Below are 17,341 nucleotides of genomic sequence, written 5' to 3'. Positions count from 1 at the left end.
TCTATGGGGCGACTATTCCCTGTTCTATAGGGCGACTAACCCCTGTTCTATAGGGCGAATATCCCGTATTCTATAGGGTGACTGTCCCCTGTTCTATATGGTGACTGTCCCCGGTTCTATAGGGTGACTGTCCCCTGTTCTATATGGTGACTGTCCCCTGTTCTATATGGTGATTGTCCCTGTTCTATAGCGTGACTGTCCCCTGTTCTATAGGGTGACTGTCCCCTGTTCTATAGGGTGACTGTCCCCTGTTCTATGGGGTGACTATCCCCTGTTCGATAGCGTGACTATCCCCTGTTCGATAGGTTGACTATCCCCTGTTCTATAGAGTGACTATCCTGTGTGCTATAGGGTGACTGTCCCCTGTTCTATAGGGTGACTGTCCCCTGTTCTATAGCGTGACTATCACCTGTTTTATAGGGTGACTATCCCCTGCTTTATAGGGTGACTATCCCCGGTTCTATAGGGTGAATATCCCATGTTCTATAGGGTGACTATCCCCGGTTCTATAGGGTGAATATCCCATGTTCTATAGGATGACTATCCCCTGTTCTATAGGATGACTATCCCCTGTTCTCTAGGGTGACTATCCCCTGTTCTATAGGGCGACTATCCCGTTCTATAGGGCGACTATCCCGTATTCTATGGGGTGACTATCCCCTGTTCTATCGGGTGACTATTCCCTGTTCTATCGGGTGACTATCCCCTGTTCTATAGGGTGACTATCCCATGTTCTATAGGTTGACTATCCCCTGTTCTATAGGGTGACTATCCCCTGTTCTATAGGGTGACTATCACCTGTTCTATAGCGTGACTATCCACTGTTCTATAGGGTGACTGTCCCGTGTTCTATAGGCTGACTGCCCCGTGTTTGATAGGGTGACTATCCCGTGTTCTATAGGGTGACTGTCCACTATTCTATAGGGTGACTATCCCGTGTTCTATAGGATGTCTATCCCCTGTTCTATAGGGTGACTCTCCCCCGTTCTATAGGTTGACTATCCCGTGTTCTATAGGGTGATTATCCCCTGTTCTATAGGGGCACTATCCCCTGTTCTATAGGGTGACTATCCTCCGTTCTATAGGGTGACTATCCTCCGTTCTATAGGGTGACTATCCCCAGTTCTATAGGGTGACTAATCCCCTGTTCTATAGGGCGACAATCCCGTGTTCTATAGGGCGACTATCCCGTGTTCTATGGGGCGACTATCCCGTTCTATGGGGCGACTATCCCCTGTTCTATAGGGTGACTATCCCCTGTTCAATAGGGTGACTGTCCACAGTTCTATAGGGTGACTGTCCCCTGTTCTATAGGGTGACTGTCCCCTGTTCTCTAGGATGGCTGTCCCGTGTTCTATAGGGTGACTGCCCCCTGTTCTATAGGGTGACTGTCCCCTGTTCTATAGGGTGACTGTCCCCTGTTCGATGGGGTGACTGTCCCCTGTTCTATGGGGAGCCTGTCCCCTGTTCTATGGGGTGACTCTCCCCTGGTCTATGGGGTGACTCTCCCCTGGTCTATGGGGTGACTCTCCCCTGGTCTATGGGGTGACTCTCCCCTGGTCTATGGGGTGACTCTCCCCTGGTCTATGGGGTGACTCTCCCCTGGTCTATGGGGTGACTCTCCCCTGGTCTATGGGGTGACTCTCCCCTGGTCTATGGGGTGACTCTCCCCTGGTCTATGGGGTGACTCTCCCCTGGTCTATGGGGTGACTCTCCCCTGGTCTATGGGGTGACTCTCCCCTGGTCTATGGGGTGACTCTCCCCTGGTCTATGGGGTGACTCTCCCCTGGTCTATGGGGTGACTCTCCCCTGGTCTATGGGGTGACTCTCCCCTGGTCTATGGGGTGACTCTCCCCTGGTCTATGGGGTGACTCTCCCCTGGTCTATGGGGTGACTCTCCCCTGGTCTATGGGGTGACTCTCCCCTGGTCTATGGGGTGACTCTCCCCTGGTCTATGGGGTGACTCTCCCCTGGTCTATGGGGTGACTCTCCCCTGGTCTATGGGGTGACTCTCCCCTGGTCTATGGGGTGACTCTCCCCTGGTCTATGGGGTGACTCTCCCCTGGTCTATGGGGTGACTCTCCCCTGGTCTATGGGGTGACTCTCCCCTGGTCTATGGGGTGACTCTCCCCTGGTCTATGGGGTGACTCTCCCCTGGTCTATGGGGTGACTCTCCCCTGGTCTATGGGGTGACTCTCCCCTGGTCTATGGGGTGACTCTCCCCTGGTCTATGGGGTGACTCTCCCCTGGTCTATGGGGTGACTCTCCCCTGGTCTATGGGGTGACTCTCCCCTGGTCTATGGGGTGACTCTCCCCTGGTCTATGGGGTGACTCTCCCCTGGTCTATGGGGTGACTCTCCCCTGGTCTATGGGGTGACTCTCCCCTGGTCTATGGGGTGACTCTCCCCTGGTCTATGGGGTGACTCTCCCCTGGTCTATGGGGTGACTCTCCCCTGGTCTATGGGGTGACTCTCCCCTGGTCTATGGGGTGACTCTCCCCTGGTCTATGGGGTGACTCTCCCCTGGTCTATGGGGTGACTCTCCCCTGGTCTATGGGGTGACTCTCCCCTGGTCTATGGGGTGACTCTCCCCTGGTCTATGGGGTGACTCTCCCCTGGTCTATGGGGTGACTGTCCCGTGTTCTATAGGGTGACTGTCCCGTGTTCTATAGGGTGACTGTCCCGTGTTCTATAGGGTGACTATCCCCTGTTCTATAGGGTGGTTGGTAGTATCATCACTTACCTCCAGAGCATCAAGGAAATAGACGATTTCTGCTCCCACCACACGGAGATTCTGGGCGGCCTGGCTGAACGGACATTGCGACCCTCCTCTCCAGTCCACGCAGATACAGTTCACATCGTCCACTTGCAGAATCGTCTGAATGGGGAGAAAACAGAGTCCGAGTTCATCCAAAGCTGACGTTAATTTGGTGACCTCACCATTTACCAGCATCCGCCATGGGGATCATAGAATTACATAGACTGGCCAGCACAGAAACAGGCCAATCGGCCCAATGCTCGGTGCCGGTGTTTATGCTCCACACCAGCCTCCTCCCACTCGGGGTCGCCAACTCTGGTTGGACGTATTCCTGGCAGTTTCATCACATGACCTCCCACCGCCCCACCCACTCCACCAGCCTTTGATCCCCTTTCCTATATTTCTTTAACAATAAGCGAAAGCGTTCAAAAAAAATAAAAGAGAACACATCATTTATTTTAACGACTCTATGATTTTTCTCCTGATTTTGCGGGCGCCAGTGTCCTGGAGATCAGTGTTCAATTCCTGGAGACTCCAGGGCAATCCTGGCGGGTTGGCAACCCTACTCCCCACCCTGCCCCCATATCCCTCTCTTCCCTTCTCCCTCATGGACGCATCAAGCCTCCCCGTCAATGCGTCAATGCTCGCTCCTTCAGCCACTGCACGTGGCAGTGAGCTCCACCTTCTCTCGGCTCTATAACGAAATCCTCCTAAATCCCCTTCGTGACTATCTTCGACCTCCCTGTGACCCTGCCTCAAATCCTGGCGATGGGATCATTAACTGAATAAGGGTGGGCACTCCACCACTGCTATTTTAACTCTGGGCCTGAGGTGGGGACAGGAGAAGGAATGCTCCTCCAAGCCCCCCCCCAGGAAAGTTCAGGCCGCCCCATCCCGGGCTTCCCACACCAACCCCCAGCCCCTCCCGAAAACCCCGAGTATGAGGGTGGTGTTTGCTCAGACCCTGGTGGAAGCCTCCACTCGCCCAATATTGAACGTCCAGCTGCCGCTACCTGCCAGTTTTGGGCGGGACACTGACCGGGGCAATGCAGATAAGACCCAGGAGTTACAATCTCCCAGGTCTCACTCTACTGAGGTCAGGATGGTTGGTCGTCCTCCTCAGCCCCCGCACCCCACTCCCCCAGATTCCATCCCCGCGTTAAAATCGGGGCTGGAAGCACTTCAGGATGGATGGACGGTGTTCACACATCAGCCGCGAGGAGAGGAACACGAGGATGACCAGCTGTCTGTGCAGACACAGCCCACACCTTGCACAGGTCACACATCACACCTTACACAGGTCACACCTTGCACAGATCCACAGGCTCTTACCTTGCACAGATCCACAACCCAGTTGACACCTCCATTTTCCAAATATCCATGGATCACAAAGACAGACCTCTGATTGACAACGAAGTTTGAGATGGCGACTGTCTCAGGACTCGTTCCACTAATTTCCTGAGTAAATAACAAGAGTCAAATGCATGCAAAGGAGCAGAACTGGTTCAGAATCCGATTGCAAACTCTTCCCCTTCATAAATGCGTTAATGCGAGTAATGTACAGTCACAAGCACATCGCTTGTTCACATGAACTTAGCCTGGTCGCAGTCTCACCTTTGGGTCCGAAGGTTCAAGCCCCACTACAGAAACTGGAGCACGGAATCCAGGCCGACACTCCCAGTGCAGTACAGAGGGAGCGCTGTAATGTCACATTACAGCCAATCAACTACTTTTGAAGTGTAGTTACTGTTGTAATGTAGGAAATGAGGCTGCTAATTTGCACACAGCAAAGTCCCACAAACAGTAATGTGATAATGACCAGATAATCTGTTTTAGTGATGTTGGTTGTGGGATAAATTTTGGCCAGGACACTGGGGAGAACGCCCCTGCTCTTCTTCCAATTGTGTCCATGAGATCTTTACAGCTACATGAGAGGGAAAACAGGGTCTCAGTTTAACATCTTATCTGAAAGACAGACCCTCCGACAGTGCAGCACTCCCTCAGTACTGCCCCTCTGAGAGTGCAGCGCTCCCTCAGTACTGTCCCTCCGACAGTGCGGCGCTCCCTCAGTACTGCCCCTCCGACAGTGCGGCGCTCCCTCAGTACTGCCCCTCCGACAGTGCAGCGCTCCCTCAGTATGTCAGGGTTGGGGAGCCACGGGGCCGTATAAATACGAGGCCGTGCTCTCCGGGCGAGGTAGGTTCTGGACCCAAGTGCAGAAACCAGACAAGAGGCAAATACAGTACTTTGTTAGAACTTTACTAGATTACACATAACTAGATTAACACCAGGAACACAATGATATACATAAGAACTAGAGACAAGACAACTAGAGACAGAAACACAACAAGCATACATAAGAACTAGAGACAAGTTACAAGACAACTAGTCAAGATAGGAACTCAGGACAGCTTCCATGAGGAAGCCCACTTGTCTATACTGAGCTTGCGACAAGCTACCACAAGGGGCCAACGGCTTGCCGAGGCACAACTCCAGACAAGCTACCCCAAGGGTAATCGGCTTAGCAATGCAAAGCTCAAGACAAGATCCCAACGGCTCCCACATAGCAACACGCTTGTCCAAACAGCACCTTACCAAGACAAGCAACTTAACAGAACAACAGACTTAAATACATCTTATATCCAGAGACAACAACACAGACTTAGATACATAGCTCGAGAGAACTAGAACACAAACTTAGGTACATAGCTCGAGAGAACTAGAACACAGACTTAGATACATAGCTCGAGAGAACTATGGCAGCCAGCTTGTGAAGGCAAGCTGCCATAGAGCAAAGGCTAGTCACACAGAGCACCTAGTCAAGACAAGGAACATTGTCAAGACTAACACCCTAGTGAGGACTGAGCACTGAGTGAAACAACCATAGAACTTATATACCAAGAAAACCAGGTGAAACCCATGAACAGCTAACAAGCCATTAAGAATTAACACAGAGCTAGGAACAATTAACACAGAAAACTAACAAGTGAAGGTGCCACCTAGAGGTTAGGAAAGGGACTGACTGGCACCATCACACAGTACTGCCCCTCCGACAGTGCAGCGCTCCCTCAGTACTGCCCCTCCAACAGTGAGGCGCTCCCTCAGTACTGCCCCTCCGACAGTGCAACGCTCCCTCAGTACTGCCCCTCCGACAGTGCGGCGCTCCCTCAGTACTGCCCCTCTGACAGTGCAGCGCTCCCTCAGTACTGCCCCTCCGACAGTGCGGCGCTCCCTCAGTACTGCCCCTCCGACAGTGCGGCGCTCCCTCAGTACTGCCCCTCCGACAGTGCGGCGCTCCCTCAGTACTGCCCCTCCGACAGTGTGGCGCTCCCTCAGTACTGCCCCTCCGACAGTGCGGCGCACCCTCAGTACTGCCCCTCCAACAGTGTGGCGCTCCCTCAGTACTGCACTGGAGAATCTATTGTGTGCTCAAGGCCCTGGAGTGGAGCGCTCCTTCAGTGCTGCACGGAAACGTAGCGTTTCACATTATGTCACGCTATGTAAGGTACGCTCCACACTTGAGTTCCTGCTCATTTTTTCTCTGCCACTGGTGACTGTGTTTGAGAGGTTGGCCTAGGTAAAATTTCGCTACCTGATAAATGTCTGGGTTCTGCCTGGTGTACAGCAGGAAACGTGTCTTGATCTGCTCGGGGCTCCAGGGTGCTCTGGTGACGGGCCTCTCCTTCGTCCCCGTCCAGGGATATCCATCTGGGAAACAGCCTAGTCTACTGAAGCAAATTTCCGCTTTAAGGAAATGTGAAGTTGAGAGGAGAGGAGAGAAAGCAGAGTCAGTGAGGAACCTAACACAATAACAGCGTGAACTGTCCCCATAAATATCTGTCCAATAAACCTACTGCAGTACGAGGCACCCAGTACAACATGAGTGCAGCATGTCACAGGCTGCAATATACCTAGTCTGTGTCACATGGTATATTACTAGAATGGGTCACATGGTATAGTATCAGTCACATGGTACAACTTGCAAGCTTTTCCTGCATCATATTGTGTGTTATAATATATCAGCCTGTGATATCCTGTATCAGATATATGTCCATAATCAAACTTTACAAAAGAAACATACAAGAAAAATTGTGCCATCTGAAAGGTGATATGTCTGACATTACTCTCCATCGAACAGGGGAGAGTCACCCTATAGAACAGGGGATAGTCACCCTATAGAACATGGGGTAGTCACCCCATAGAACAGGGGATAGTCACCCTATAGAACAGGGGATAGTCACACTATAGAACCGGGGATAGTCACCCTATAGAACACGGGATAGTCACCCTATAGAACATGGGATAGTCACCCTATAAAACAGGGGGCAGTCACCCTATACAACCGGGGATAGTCACCCTATACAACCGGGGATAGTCACCCTATAGAACATGGGATAGTCACCCTATAGAACAGGGGGCAGTCACCCTATAGAACAGGGGGCAGTCACCCTATAGAACAGGGGATAGTCACCCTATAGAACAGGGGATAGTCATCCTATAGAACAGGGGATAGTCACCCTATAGAACAGGGGATAGTCATCCTATAGAACAGGGGATAGTCACCCTATAGAACATGGGATAGTCACCCTATAGAACAGGGGGCAGTCACTCTATAGAACGAGGGATAGGCACCCTATAGAACAGGGAATAGTCACCCTATAGAACAGGGGATAGTCACCCTATAGAACAGGGGACAGTCAACCTATAGAACAGGGGATAGTCACCCTATAGAACATGGGATAGTCACCCTATAGAACATGGGATAGTCACCCTATAGAACCGGGAATAGTCACCTTATAGAACATGGGATAGTTACCCTATAGAACAGGGGATAGTCACCCTATAGAACACGGGATAGTCACCGTATAGAACAGGGGATAGCCACCCTATACAACAGGGGATAGTCACCCTATAGAACACGGAATAGCCACCCTATAGAACAGGGGATAGTCACCCTATAGAACGGGGATAGCCACCCTATAGAACAGGGGATAGTCACCCTATAGAACATGGGATATTCACCATATAGAACAGGGGGCAGTCACCCTATAGAACAAGGGATAGTCATCCTATAGAACAGGGGATAATCATCCAATAGAACAGGGGATAGTCACCCTATAGAACATGGGATAGTCACCCTATAGAACAGGGGGCAGTCACTCTATAGAACGAGGGATAGGCACCCTATAGAACAGGGGATAGTCGCCCGATAGAACACAGAATAGTCACCCTATAGAACAGGGAATAGTCACCCTATAGAACAGGGGATAGTCACCCTATAGAACAGGGGACAGTCAACCTATAGAACAGGGGATAGTCACCCTATAGAACATGGGATAGTCACCCTATAGAACATGGGATAGTCACCCTATAGAACCGGGAATAGTCACCTTATAGAACATGGGGTAGTCACCCTATAGAACAGGGGATAGTCACCCTATAGAACACGGGATAGTCACCGTATAGAACAGGGGATAGTCACCCTATAGAACAGGGGATAGTCACCCTGTAGAACAGGGGATAGGCACCCTATAGAACAGGGGGCAGTCACCCTATAGAACAGGGGATAGTCACCCTATAGAACACGGAATAGCCACCCTATAGAACAGGGGATAGTCACCCTATAGAACGGGGATAGTCACCCTATAGAACAGGGGATAGTCACCCTATAGAACATGGGGTAGTCACCATATAGAACAGGGGGTAGTCACCCTATAGAACAGGGTGTAGTCACCCTATAGAACAGGGGATAGTCACCTTATAGAACACGGGATAGTCACTCTATAGAAAAAGAGGATAGTCACCCTATAGAACAGGGAATAGTCATCCTATAGAACCGGGGATAGTCACCCTATAGAACAGGGGGTAGTCACCCTATAGAACCAGGGATAGTCACCCTATAGAGCATGGGATAGTCAACCTATAGAACAGGGGATAGTCACCCTATAGAACACGGGATAGGCACCGTATAGAACAGGGGATAGTCACCCTATAGAACAGGGAATAGTCATCCTATAGAACCAGTGATAGTCACCCTATAGAACACGGGATAATCACCCTATATTACAGGGGGTAGTCACCCTATAGAACAGAAGATAGTCACCATATAGAACACGGGATAGTCACCCTGTAGAACAGGGGATGGTCGCCCTATAAAACAGGGGATAGTCACCCTATAGAACACGGGATAATCACCCTATAGAACAGGGGATAGTCGCCCTATAGAACACGGGATAGTCGCCCTATAGAACACGGGATTGTCACCCTATAGAACAGGGGGTAGTCACCCTATAGAACATGGGATAGTAACCCTATAGAACAGGTGGTAGTCACCCTATAGAACAGGGGACAGGCACCCCATCGAACAGGGGATAGTCACCCTATAGAACAGGGGATAGTCACCCTATAGAACAGGGAATAGTCATCCTATAGAACCGGAGATAGTCACCCTATAGAACATGGGTTAGCTACCCTATAGAACCAAGGATAGTCACCCTATAGAACATGGGATAGTCACCCTATATAACAGGGGATAGTCACCCTATAGAACACGGGATAGTCACCATATAGAACAAGGGATAGTCACCCTATAGAACAGGGAATAGTCATCATATAGAACCGGTGATAGTCACCCTATAGAACACGGGATAATCACCCTATATAACAGGGGGTAGTCACCCTATAGAACAGAAGATAGTCACCATATAGAACACGGGATAGTCACCCTATAGAACAGGGGACAGTCACCCTATAGAACAGGGGATAGTCGCCCTATAGAACAGGGGATAGTCACCCTATAGAACACGGGATAATCACCCTATAGAACAGGGGATAGTCACCCTATAGAACAAGGGATTGTCACCCTATAGAACAGGGGGTAGTCACCCTATAGAACACGGGATAGTCACCCTATAGAACAGGGGATAGTCACCCTATAGAACAGGGGATAGTCACCCTATAGAACAGGGGATAGTCACCCTATAGAACACGGGATACTCACCCTATAGAACAGGGGATACTCACCCTATAGAACACGGGATTGTCACCCTATAGAGCTCAGTAAACCAGCAGGGCATCAGGAAGTTGTTGGGTTTTTACAATAATCGGGCAGTTTTGGGACTGCCCAAATGACCAGATGTACTGAATTCAATTTCCCATCTTGCCCTGGTGGGATTTGAACCCGCGACCTCTGGCTGACCGATCCAGTCCCAGCACCACTCAGCTACTGTACCTGCCCTTTGCGGCAATAGAGTAGAGGGTGCTGATAACTTTCACCTTCACCATCCACACAAAAAAAGAAACCAATCATTTATGTGCTGTCTCTCCCTCTAACTTAACCTCACTGTATGTATTTAACTTACTTATATATGTATAACCTACCTGTTGGGGCCGTTGCCCCTTTAACTTACCTTTTAGGGCCATTGCCCCTTTAAGACGCGCCTTAGCGTGCTGACGTCACGTCACGTACAACGTAGCGTGCTGACGTCACGGCACATACGACGTGACGTGCGTGAGGCGGCTGCCGGCCCGACTCGGCCTTCCAGAAAGGCTGCCGGCACAGCCCGGCCTAGCGTCTTCGGCCGCATCTACCAGCCGCCGGGAGTGACGCGATCTTCCGCTCCCGCGGCAAGCATCGGCTCAGCCTGGCCTCCAGCTCCCGCTCCCGACTTCGGCCTCCACGGCCAGAAACGCGACCACGCGCATCACGTGACGCCCCAAGCGCGGACAACGCTACCGAGCGTGATGAGGTCATCACGCTCCCCACAGGACTGCTACGTAGTCCTCGTGGAGTCCTCGCTGGGACACAGACCTACACCACGGTGCTCCTACAGCAGCACAGGCTCCGGGCAGTTGTATTGTCCCCATGCTTGAGTCTTGGAAATTGTTTGTCTGTAAGTATTTTAGAATGCTATGGATGATTAATGTGCACTGTATGTTGTAGAAAATGTTTAGTTGTAACTTTTCTCTGTCTAGCTGATTAACTAGTAGCTGTATTTTCATACACTATGTACAGGGCTAATTTAAAGAGAATGCCTCCCAGTTTACTAAATGTACTGTGTTGCTCAGGCGTACCTAAATCTGTGTATACATATCAGTTATGCGCCTGTATACTAATGTGTGCTTCCATTTCTGTGTTGTATTTCAGTTTTACAATTAGAATCGTTCAGTAAAGCGTTACAAGAAAAGTCAAGCCTTGTGATTTTATTGGAAGATATCGAGTTGTTCGCTATCTGTCTAGCTCTGCATAGAAGCGCGTTGCGAGGGCAGAACAGTAAAAAGACAGCAGCACAGCGGGCTCAAGCACAGGAAGATACCACTCAGCTACCATGAGTCTACGCTCAGGAAAACAATATACTCTAGAGGAAGTCGACCAGCCAATCGAGAAGAATGAGCCTCTCCCAGCAAACGAGGCCAAGTCACAGTCTTCTAAAGCAGCCTCTAGAACATCTCGGCGGTCCAGCAGACCGTCGTCACCGACAGCTCTCCCAGCAAACGACGCCAAGTCACAGTTCTCTAAAGTATCCTCTAGAACATCTCTGCGGTCCAGCAGACCGTCGTCACCGACAGCTCTCCCAGCAAACGACGCCAAGTCACAGTTCTCTAAAGTATCCTCTAGGTCATCTCGGCGGTCCAGCAGACCGTCGTCATCGACAGCTTCTACAGCCGCCAAAGCACGTGCCAAGGCAAAGGCCACCCAAGCGCAATTGTCCTTCGCTGAAAAAGAAGCTGACCTCATGAAGCAGAGAGCCGACCTCGACGCTAGTGTGATGAAGCAGAGAGCTGACCTCGAAGCTAGTGCGATGAAGCAGAGAGCTGACCTCGAAGCTTGTACGATGAAGCAGAAAGCCGACCTTGTAAAGCAGAGAGCTGATATCGCTGCCATTCTCCACATTCTCCAAAGCCAGAGAGCTGCCGCTGCCGCTAAAGCCGAAGCCGCAGCTTATGAAGAAGATGAGGAGAGCGAACGCGGGGAGCCCAGCCAGGAAACATATGACCTGGAACAGCCCCTCAGTCCAGTGCAACGTACAAATGAGTATGTCCAACAACACTCCAAAGTGTTCCCAAAGGAAACATTCAGGTATCTCGACGTAGAACTAGCTACTCACCCCAGCAACAAACGGCCCGTTTTCGGAGACACTGAGCTCAAAAGAGAAGAAACGAGTAAGACTCACCTGCAGAGACCTCCACAACACTCGGCCAATCCAGCTAAGCAGTCCTCGCCCGAGCCGCAAGGCGCACAAGACTTCGCCAGGTACCTTACTCGCCGAGAATTGTTAAGTTCAGGCCTCCTAGAATTCGATGACCGTCCTGAAAATTATTGGTCATGGAGAGCATCCTTCCTGAGTACCACCAAGGACTTGAATCTGTCAGCCAGAGAAGAACTAGACTTGATGACAAAGTGGCTCGGAGCTGAGTCGTCAAGGCAGGCGAAGAGAATTCGCTCAGCGCACGTCCTCAATCCCACGGCAGGCCTCCACCTGGTTTGGCAACGTCTCAACGACTGTTATGGGACACCAGAAGTCATCGAACACGCACTGCTCAAGAAGCTTGAGGACTTCCCGAAGCTAACCAACAAGGATAATGTCGAGCTCAGAGAACTGGGCGACATTCTCCTCGAACTGGAGTGTGCCAAGGGAGAAGGTTACCTGACCGGCCTCTCGTATTTGGATACGGCTCGCGGGGTAAACCCAATAGTGGAAAAGCTCCCCCACAATCTTCAAGAGAAATGGATAGCTAAGGGATCCAAGTACAAGGAGGAAAATGGAGTGGCATTTCCCCCCTTCTCTCTCTTCTCCAGGTTTGTCCAACAACAGGCAAGGGTGAGGAATGATCCAAGTTTCGCTTTCTCCACCTCCAGCAGTTACGCTCCTTCGAGAACAGAGAAACCCACAAAGGACAGCAACAAAGCCTCTGTGAGTGTGCACAAAACAGAGGTTCCAGCCGAACCCTCAGTCAACCAATCCAGTTCTGCTGGGAATGAAGTGGATGACCCAGATCGTCAGTGTCCTATACACAAGAAGCCCCACCCACTCAAAAAGTGTCGAAGCTTTAGAGACAAGCCCATTGATGAGCGCACGTCATACCTGAAAGAGAACCGCATCTGCTTCAGGTGTTGTGGGTCGACTACGCACATGGCAAAAGACTGCAAGGCGACAATCAAGTGCCTTGAGTGCAACAGCGAAAAACACATAGCAGCCCTGCATCCAGGTCCTCCTCCGTCAACCACCGAGAGCGCCGCGGTTGACAAAGAGGATAGCGGGGAGCAAAGCGAAAGCACATCTTCAGTCACCTCCAAGTGTACAGAGGTTTGCGGAAATGCAAGCAGCCCACGCTCATGCTCCAAAATCTGCTTGGTTAAAGCATATCCTGCAGGGAGAAAGGAGAAGGCAATCAAAATGTATGCAGTGCTCGATGAGCAAAGCAACAAGTCCCTAGCGAAGACGGAATTCTTCAATCTCTTCGACGTCAAGGCCAGCACCGCTCCGTACACGCTAAAAACCTGTGCAGGGACAACAGATACTACGGGTAGGAGAGTCGGGAACTTCATGATCGAGTCCATGGATGGGAAACTACAGCTTCCCCTCCCCACCTTGATTGAGTGCGACATGATGCCAGAGGACAGGACGGAAATCCCCTCCCCAGAGGTCGCACGCCATCAGCCCCACCTACAGCCAATTGCCAATAAGATTCCAGCTGTGGACCCGGACGCTCCAATCCTCCTACTCTTGGGAAGAGACATCTTAAGGGTGCACAAGGTACGTGAGCACATCAACGGGCCCCACGATGCTCCCTATGCGCAGCGGCTTGACTTGGGATGGGTCCTGGTGGGTGGAGTTTGCCTGGGAACAGTCCACAAACCAGCGGATGTCAGCGTCTATAAAGCAAACGTGTCGTGCAACGGTCGCACATCCTGTCTCAGCCCATGCCCAAACAGGATCCAGGCAAAGGAGGACTACGACGACATGACGCAGCATCATAGGTCAACCTCCTCTGCCTGTGAGGAAGAGGCAGGCCCCACTGTGAGCACAGATGGCCTAGGATGCTCAGTGCTTGAAAGGTCCAAGGACGATAGACACAGCTGGGCGGCACCCCTGCCGTTTCGCCCTCCTGGACGCCGTCTTCCGAGTAGCGGGGAGCAGGCTGCGGGGCGCCTCTGCTCGCTCAGGAGAACCCTGGTGCCGGGGTCCACCGACCCAGACACGCCTGCAGTCCCCACCCCAGCGATGCTCCTGACTCAAAAGATGAGTGCTATTTCAGCTCCCTCTGGAAACTTCGACATGGCCGAGCTGCACGGGAAGCAGTGGAAGCAAGTACAGTGTCGTGCAGACACTTCTTGGAAGAGATGGGGAGGAGAGTATTCGCCCACCCTACAGAGCCGTAGGAAATGGACAGAAGACAAGCCGAATGTCAAAGTGAGAGATGTCGTCTTGCTGAAAGACAGCCAAGCACACAAACGAATGGTCAGTGGGACTAGCCGTCAAAACTCTGCCGAGCAGGGACAAGAGGGTCCACAAGGTGGAGGTGAAGACCGTCAAGGAAGAGACTGTCAAGGTGTTTCCGAGGCCAGTCTCAGAGATCGTAGTCCTCCTTTCCGAAGAAATCTAGAGAACGGACTCTGAGCGTGTGGCAGCCAAAGGACGTTTTCTCCAGGTTATTTTGTATCTGTAGTGGTACAAATGGAATTGTACCAAGCGGGGAGTGTGCTGTCTCTCCCTCTAACTTAACCTCACTGTATGTATTTAACTTACTTATATATGTATAACCTACCTGTTGGGGCCGTTGCCCCTTTAACTTACCTTTTAGGGCCATTGCCCCTTTAAGACGCGCCTTAGCGTGCTGACGTCACGTCACGTACAACGTAGCGTGCTGACGTCACGGCACATACGACGTGACGTGCGTGAGGCGGCTGCCGGCCCGACTCGGCCTTCCAGAAAGGCTGCCGGCACAGCCCGGCCTAGCGTCTTCGGCCGCATCTACCAGCCGCCGGGAGTGACGCGATCTTCCGCTCCCGCGGCAAGCATCGGCTCAGCCTGGCCTCCAGCTCCCGCTCCCGACTTCGGCCTCCACGGCCAGAAACGCGACCACGCGCATCACGTGACGCCCCAAGCGCGGACAACGCTACCGAGCGTGATGAGGTCATCACGCTCCCCACAGGACTGCTACGTAGTCCTCGTGGAGTCCTCGCTGGGACACAGACCTACACCACGGTGCTCCTACAGCAGCACAGGCTCCGGGCAGTTGTATTGTCCCCATGCTTGAGTCTTGGAAATTGTTTGTCTGTAAGTATTTTAGAATGCTATGGATGATTAATGTGCACTGTATGTTGTAGAAAATGTTTAGTTGTAACTTTTCTCTGTCTAGCTGATTAACTAGTAGCTGTATTTTCATACACTATGTACAGGGCTAATTTAAAGAGAATGCCTCCCAGTTTACTAAATGTACTGTGTTGCTCAGGCGTACCTAAATCTGTGTATACATATCAGTTATGCGCCTGTATACTAATGTGTGCTTCCATTTCTGTGTTGTATTTCAGTTTTACAATTAGAATCGTTCAGTAAAGCGTTACAAGAAAAGTCAAGCCTTGTGATTTTATTGGAAGATATCGAGTTGTTCGCTATCTGTCTAGCTCTGCATAGAAGCGCGTTGCGAGGGCAGAACAATTTATGAAACATTTCCTGGTTGCTTACCATTGGCTTGGGTGAGAAGGAAGATGACGGGAATCCACAGCCTCAGCATCTGAAAGAGAAATGGAGCACAAGCGGGCGGGAGCTTTAACATTCCAGACGGACACCTCCTCATTTGGAAAGATTACCATCATCTTTCTTTTATCAACATATTAGCTTAGACCCTCACATGAGCAATGTTAGTGTGCTGAGTTATTATAGAGTCACAGAGTTATACAGCACAGGAAGAGGCCCTTCGGCCCATCGTGTCCGCTCCGGCCATCAAGCCCTGTCTATTCTAATCCCATTTTCCAGCACTTGGTCCGTAGCCTCGTATGCTATGGCAGTTCAAGTGCTCATCTAAATGCTTCTTGAATGTTGTGAGGGTTCCTGCATCTACCACCCTTTCAGGCAGTGAGTTCCAGATTCCAACCACCCTCTGGGTGAAAAAGTTCTTCCTCAAATCCCCTCTAAACCTCCTGCCCCTTACCCTGAATCTATGCCCCCTTGTTATTGACCCCTCTACTAAGGGGAAAAGTTCCTTTCTAGCTACCCTATCTATGGCCCTCATAATTTTGTACACCTCAATCAGGTCCCCCCTCAGCCTTCTCTGCTCTAAGGAAAACAACCCCAGCCTGTCCAGTCTCTCTTCATAGCTGAAGCGCTCCAGCCCAGGTGACATCCTGGTGAATCTCCTCTGCACCCTTTCCAATGCAATCACATCCGTCCTATAGTGTGGTGACCAGAACTGCACACAGTATTCCAGCTGTGGCCTAACCAGCGTTTTGTACAGTTCCATCATAACCTCCCTGCTCTTATATTCTATGCCTTGGCTAATGAAGGCAAGTATCCCATATGTCTTCTTAACCACCTTATCTGCCTGTCCTGCTGCCTTCAGGGATCTATGTAACATAGAAACATAGAAGATAGGAGCAGGGGTAGGCCATTCGGCCCTTCAAGCCTGCTCCGCCATTCAATGACATCATGGCTGATCATCCAAATTCAGTACCCTGTCCCTGCTTTCTCCCCATATCCTTTGATCCCTTTAGCCTTAAGAAATATATCCAACTCCTTCTTGAATATATTTAATGAATTGGCCTCAACTCTCTGTGGTAGAGAATTCCACAGGTTCTGGGTGAAGAAATTCCTCCTCATCTCAGTCCTAAATGTCCTATCCCGTATCCTGAGACTGTGACCCCTGGTTCTGGACTCCCCCGCCATCGGGAACATCCTTCCTGCATCTAGTCTGTCTAGTCCTGTTAGAATTTTATAAGTTTCAATGAGATCCCCTCTCATTCTTCTAAAATCTAGCGAATATAAGCCTAATCGACCCAATCTCTCCTCATACCATTCCCTGCCATCCCAGGTATCAGCCTGGTGAATCTTCGCTGCACTCTCTCCATGGCAAGAACATCCTTCCTCAGATAAGGTGACCAAAACTGCACACAATACTCAAGGTGTGGTCTCACCAAGGCCCTGTACAACTGCAGCAAGACATCCTTGCTCCTGTACTCGAATCCTCTCGCTGTGAAGGCCAAGATACCATTTGACTTCTTAACTGCCTGCTGCTCCTGCATGCTCAATTTCAGCGACTGGTGCACAAGGACACACAGGTCTCATTGCACTTCCCCTTTTCTCAATCTATTGCCATTCAGATAATAATCTGCCTTCCTGTTTTTGCCACTAAAACATTATACTGCATCTGCCATGCATCTGCCCAATCACCCAACCTGTCCAAATCATACTGGAGTTTCTCTGCATCCTCCTCACAGCACACACGCCCACCCAGCTTTGTGTCGTCTGCAAACTTGGAGATATTGGGCCAGAAATTCGCGGCCAAAGGCGTGAGTGCGCTCGGGGTACTCACGCATCTGGCCGTTGGAAATGCCGGCGTTCAGCATGAACAGCGCATGTGGGGA

At 50.9% G+C, this 17,341-nt stretch overlaps 1 protein-coding gene across 1 annotated transcript in view; it reads right to left on the bottom strand.

Moving 5' to 3' along the window:
• Nucleotides 1-15,568, bottom strand: part of LOC147113257 (inactive pancreatic lipase-related protein 1-like) — a 43,881-nt gene extending 28,313 nt beyond the window's left edge. Inside the window, exons 1-4 of the mRNA XM_085994145.1 lie at nucleotides 15,447-15,568; nucleotides 6,350-6,501; nucleotides 4,090-4,215; nucleotides 2,743-2,877 (exon numbers count right to left, since the gene is read on the bottom strand). Of these exons, the coding sequence (XP_085850271.1) occupies nucleotides 2,743-2,877; nucleotides 4,090-4,215; nucleotides 6,350-6,501; nucleotides 15,447-15,558 (525 nt within the window). The 5' untranslated portion in view covers nucleotides 15,559-15,568. The remainder of the gene's footprint in view (nucleotides 1-2,742; nucleotides 2,878-4,089; nucleotides 4,216-6,349; nucleotides 6,502-15,446) is intronic.
• Between the last annotated feature and the right edge of the window lie 1,773 nt (nucleotides 15,569-17,341).

The sequence above is a fragment of the Somniosus microcephalus genome, chromosome 8 (genome assembly GCF_052327205.1).
Source record: "Somniosus microcephalus isolate GS21.2 chromosome 8, FLI_Smic_1.0, whole genome shotgun sequence".
Lineage (NCBI taxonomy): Eukaryota > Metazoa > Chordata > Chondrichthyes > Squaliformes > Somniosidae > Somniosus > Somniosus microcephalus.
This window is presented reverse-complemented; position numbering and strand designations above follow the sequence as displayed.